The sequence below is a fragment of the Myotis lucifugus genome, unplaced genomic scaffold (assembly GCF_000147115.1).
Source record: "Myotis lucifugus unplaced genomic scaffold, Myoluc2.0 scaffold_160, whole genome shotgun sequence".
Lineage (NCBI taxonomy): Eukaryota > Metazoa > Chordata > Mammalia > Chiroptera > Vespertilionidae > Myotis > Myotis lucifugus.
Window position 1 is genome coordinate 1,867,025 of NW_005871208.1, and position 2,131 is coordinate 1,869,155.

At 53.0% G+C, this 2,131-nt stretch overlaps 1 protein-coding gene across 1 annotated transcript in view; it reads left to right on the forward strand.

Moving 5' to 3' along the window:
* Positions 1–1,720: 1,720 nt before the first annotated feature.
* The window catches only part of SP1 (Sp1 transcription factor), a 30,890-nt gene continuing 30,479 nt past the window's right edge, over positions 1,721–2,131 (forward strand). The window contains exon 1 of the mRNA XM_006095737.3: positions 1,721–1,841. Coding sequence (XP_006095799.1) covers positions 1,835–1,841 — 7 coding nt within the window. The 5' untranslated portion in view covers positions 1,721–1,834. The remainder of the gene's footprint in view (positions 1,842–2,131) is intronic.

A 2,131-nucleotide genomic window follows, 5' to 3' on the forward strand; every position in this document is an offset into this window, starting at 1 on the left:
ACATAATATCTCTAATACTTACTAATATCTTCCTTACGAGGATGACATAAAGAATAAAAAAACACCTACATGACCCAGGCACCTAACATTCCACAATCACTTCACCTTCTTTAGCCTCTGCCCAAAGCAGCAAAGGTCTGTTTTAGGGGAATCCATACTTTAAAACATGACAATCTATCATCAAGTGCTGAAATTGTAGATAATAAAGTGACAACACATAATATATAAGTGCTAAAGAAAATGACCTCATCATATCATTGACAAGCCACCCAGGCCGCCTCCACCAAAACTAGGATAAAGGAGAGGCAGAACAGGAGGCCAGAAACTCAGGTGCCTGGGGAAAATCTTCTTTCATCTTTGTAGTCACAAAAAGCAGGAACTCTTACTATCTTGTTTTATGCACAAAGGGTATTTACAATTGTGTGTGGGGGAAGTAGCTCATATAAAGCCTCCCCCCCAAAAATCATTTGGTTTGGCTTCTGCCAAGGCATTCGGGGGTGAGTTAATGGAATGTTTGACCAAAACATAGGAGGCTAATTTTTAAGTTGATAATCTTGTATGGCCCTTGAATGATGTTATAAATATCCAAACGGCCCTTGGCAGAAAAAGATTCCCTACCCCGGCTTTAAGACAAGCTCTTGAAAAGTTAACCCGCTATACGTTACAGGGTTTACACCTTTAGGGAAAATGATTAAAAAATGGCTTTTGCTAGAGCCTCATAAAGACCTTGCAAATTGGTCAGTTCAGTATTGGCTGACGGGGTGAGCGCCCGCGCCGTCAGGGTTTACACCCACGTTCAGAGGCATCCGCCTGCCTCTGGGCTCGCCTGGGAGCCGTCAGATTTGAGAAGTGCTTTTAAGGGTCCTTAAAGGAAGACTCAAACGAGCCCTGTGGCGAGTGATAACTGCGCCTCGAGTTTCTTGGCCCTGACACTTGCTGAGCCGTTGAAGATACCACCTAGTGACTGTAAAGACGTCCCCTGAGAAGGGCCAATATGGCGACGAACCCCTCCTGGCACAGCCCTGTTCCCTCCCCCGCAACAGGCAGTTTTAGTAACGCCCATTGGCCAAGATGGAGGCGGTGCCCTGGCTCTCTTCGCTTCCTCATTGGACCGAGTGACTGACGGAGACGCTAATTCTCCTCTGCTTACTCTAAGTTGCCGCCCTCAGAGTTCATTCGGCATTTAATTGGCTTTTAGTTCCGTCAATTCGCGTCTTATCTTGTCTTTTTTCAGCGTTAATCCAATCATAACTTTCCTGGATGCCCGCCTGATTCTTAATTGGTTTCGATGAGCTTCATCCTATCCCATTCCTGCCTACTTTTTATCTCTCCTCCCACCAGAACTTTGCTCAGGCACGTCCAGGGTTTTGGTTGGTCGTTGTTTTGTCACTCCGATCAAAGCTCTTCCTATCCTTACCTCTCAGGGAGCCCGCCTGGCAGTTGACTGGTTGCTTTCCAAGCCTATCATTTATGGTTCCCGCCTATTTTCACTTCCTGCGTCTTTCATTGGGTTTTAAAACTGAGGAGGCGGCCTTTTAGGGCGGACACCCGGCACGCAACTTTGTCTTACACGCCTTAGAGAGCAAGCGAGTCTTGCCATTGGGTTACCTGACCGCCTTTCTTCTGCAAGTCCCTCCTTTCTCCCTCCCTCATTGGGCGGGGCAGTAGCGAAGAGGTGGGGCCTAGGCTGGGCTTGTGGCGCGCTGCTCCCTCCTCCTTACCCCCCCCTCCCTGTCCGGTCCGGGTTCGCTTGCCTCGTCAGCGTCCGCGTTTTTCCCGGCCCCCCCCAACCCCCCCGGACAGGACCCCTTGAGCTCGTCCCTCAGCTGCCACCATGAGCGGTAAGGATGAGTCCACTCAAAGCTTAGGGGTGGTAGGGAATGAGGGGGCGCGCGCGAGGGCCGACCGGGCGGTCCCCGCGGTGAGGGGGGGCGGGCGGGAGGCGGCGGCGGCGGCCTTGGTCCCGCCCGGGGCGGAGGGAAGGGAGGGAGAAGGGGCAGTGGCGGGGCCTCCGAGGAGGAGGGGGATGGGCCACCCGCCCCGGGGGAAGGGGCAGAATGGCCTCGCCCGCCCCCTGCCCGCCCCGGCCGCGTGGGGACGGGCCTTACCCCCCACAACTCGGCCGGCTGTC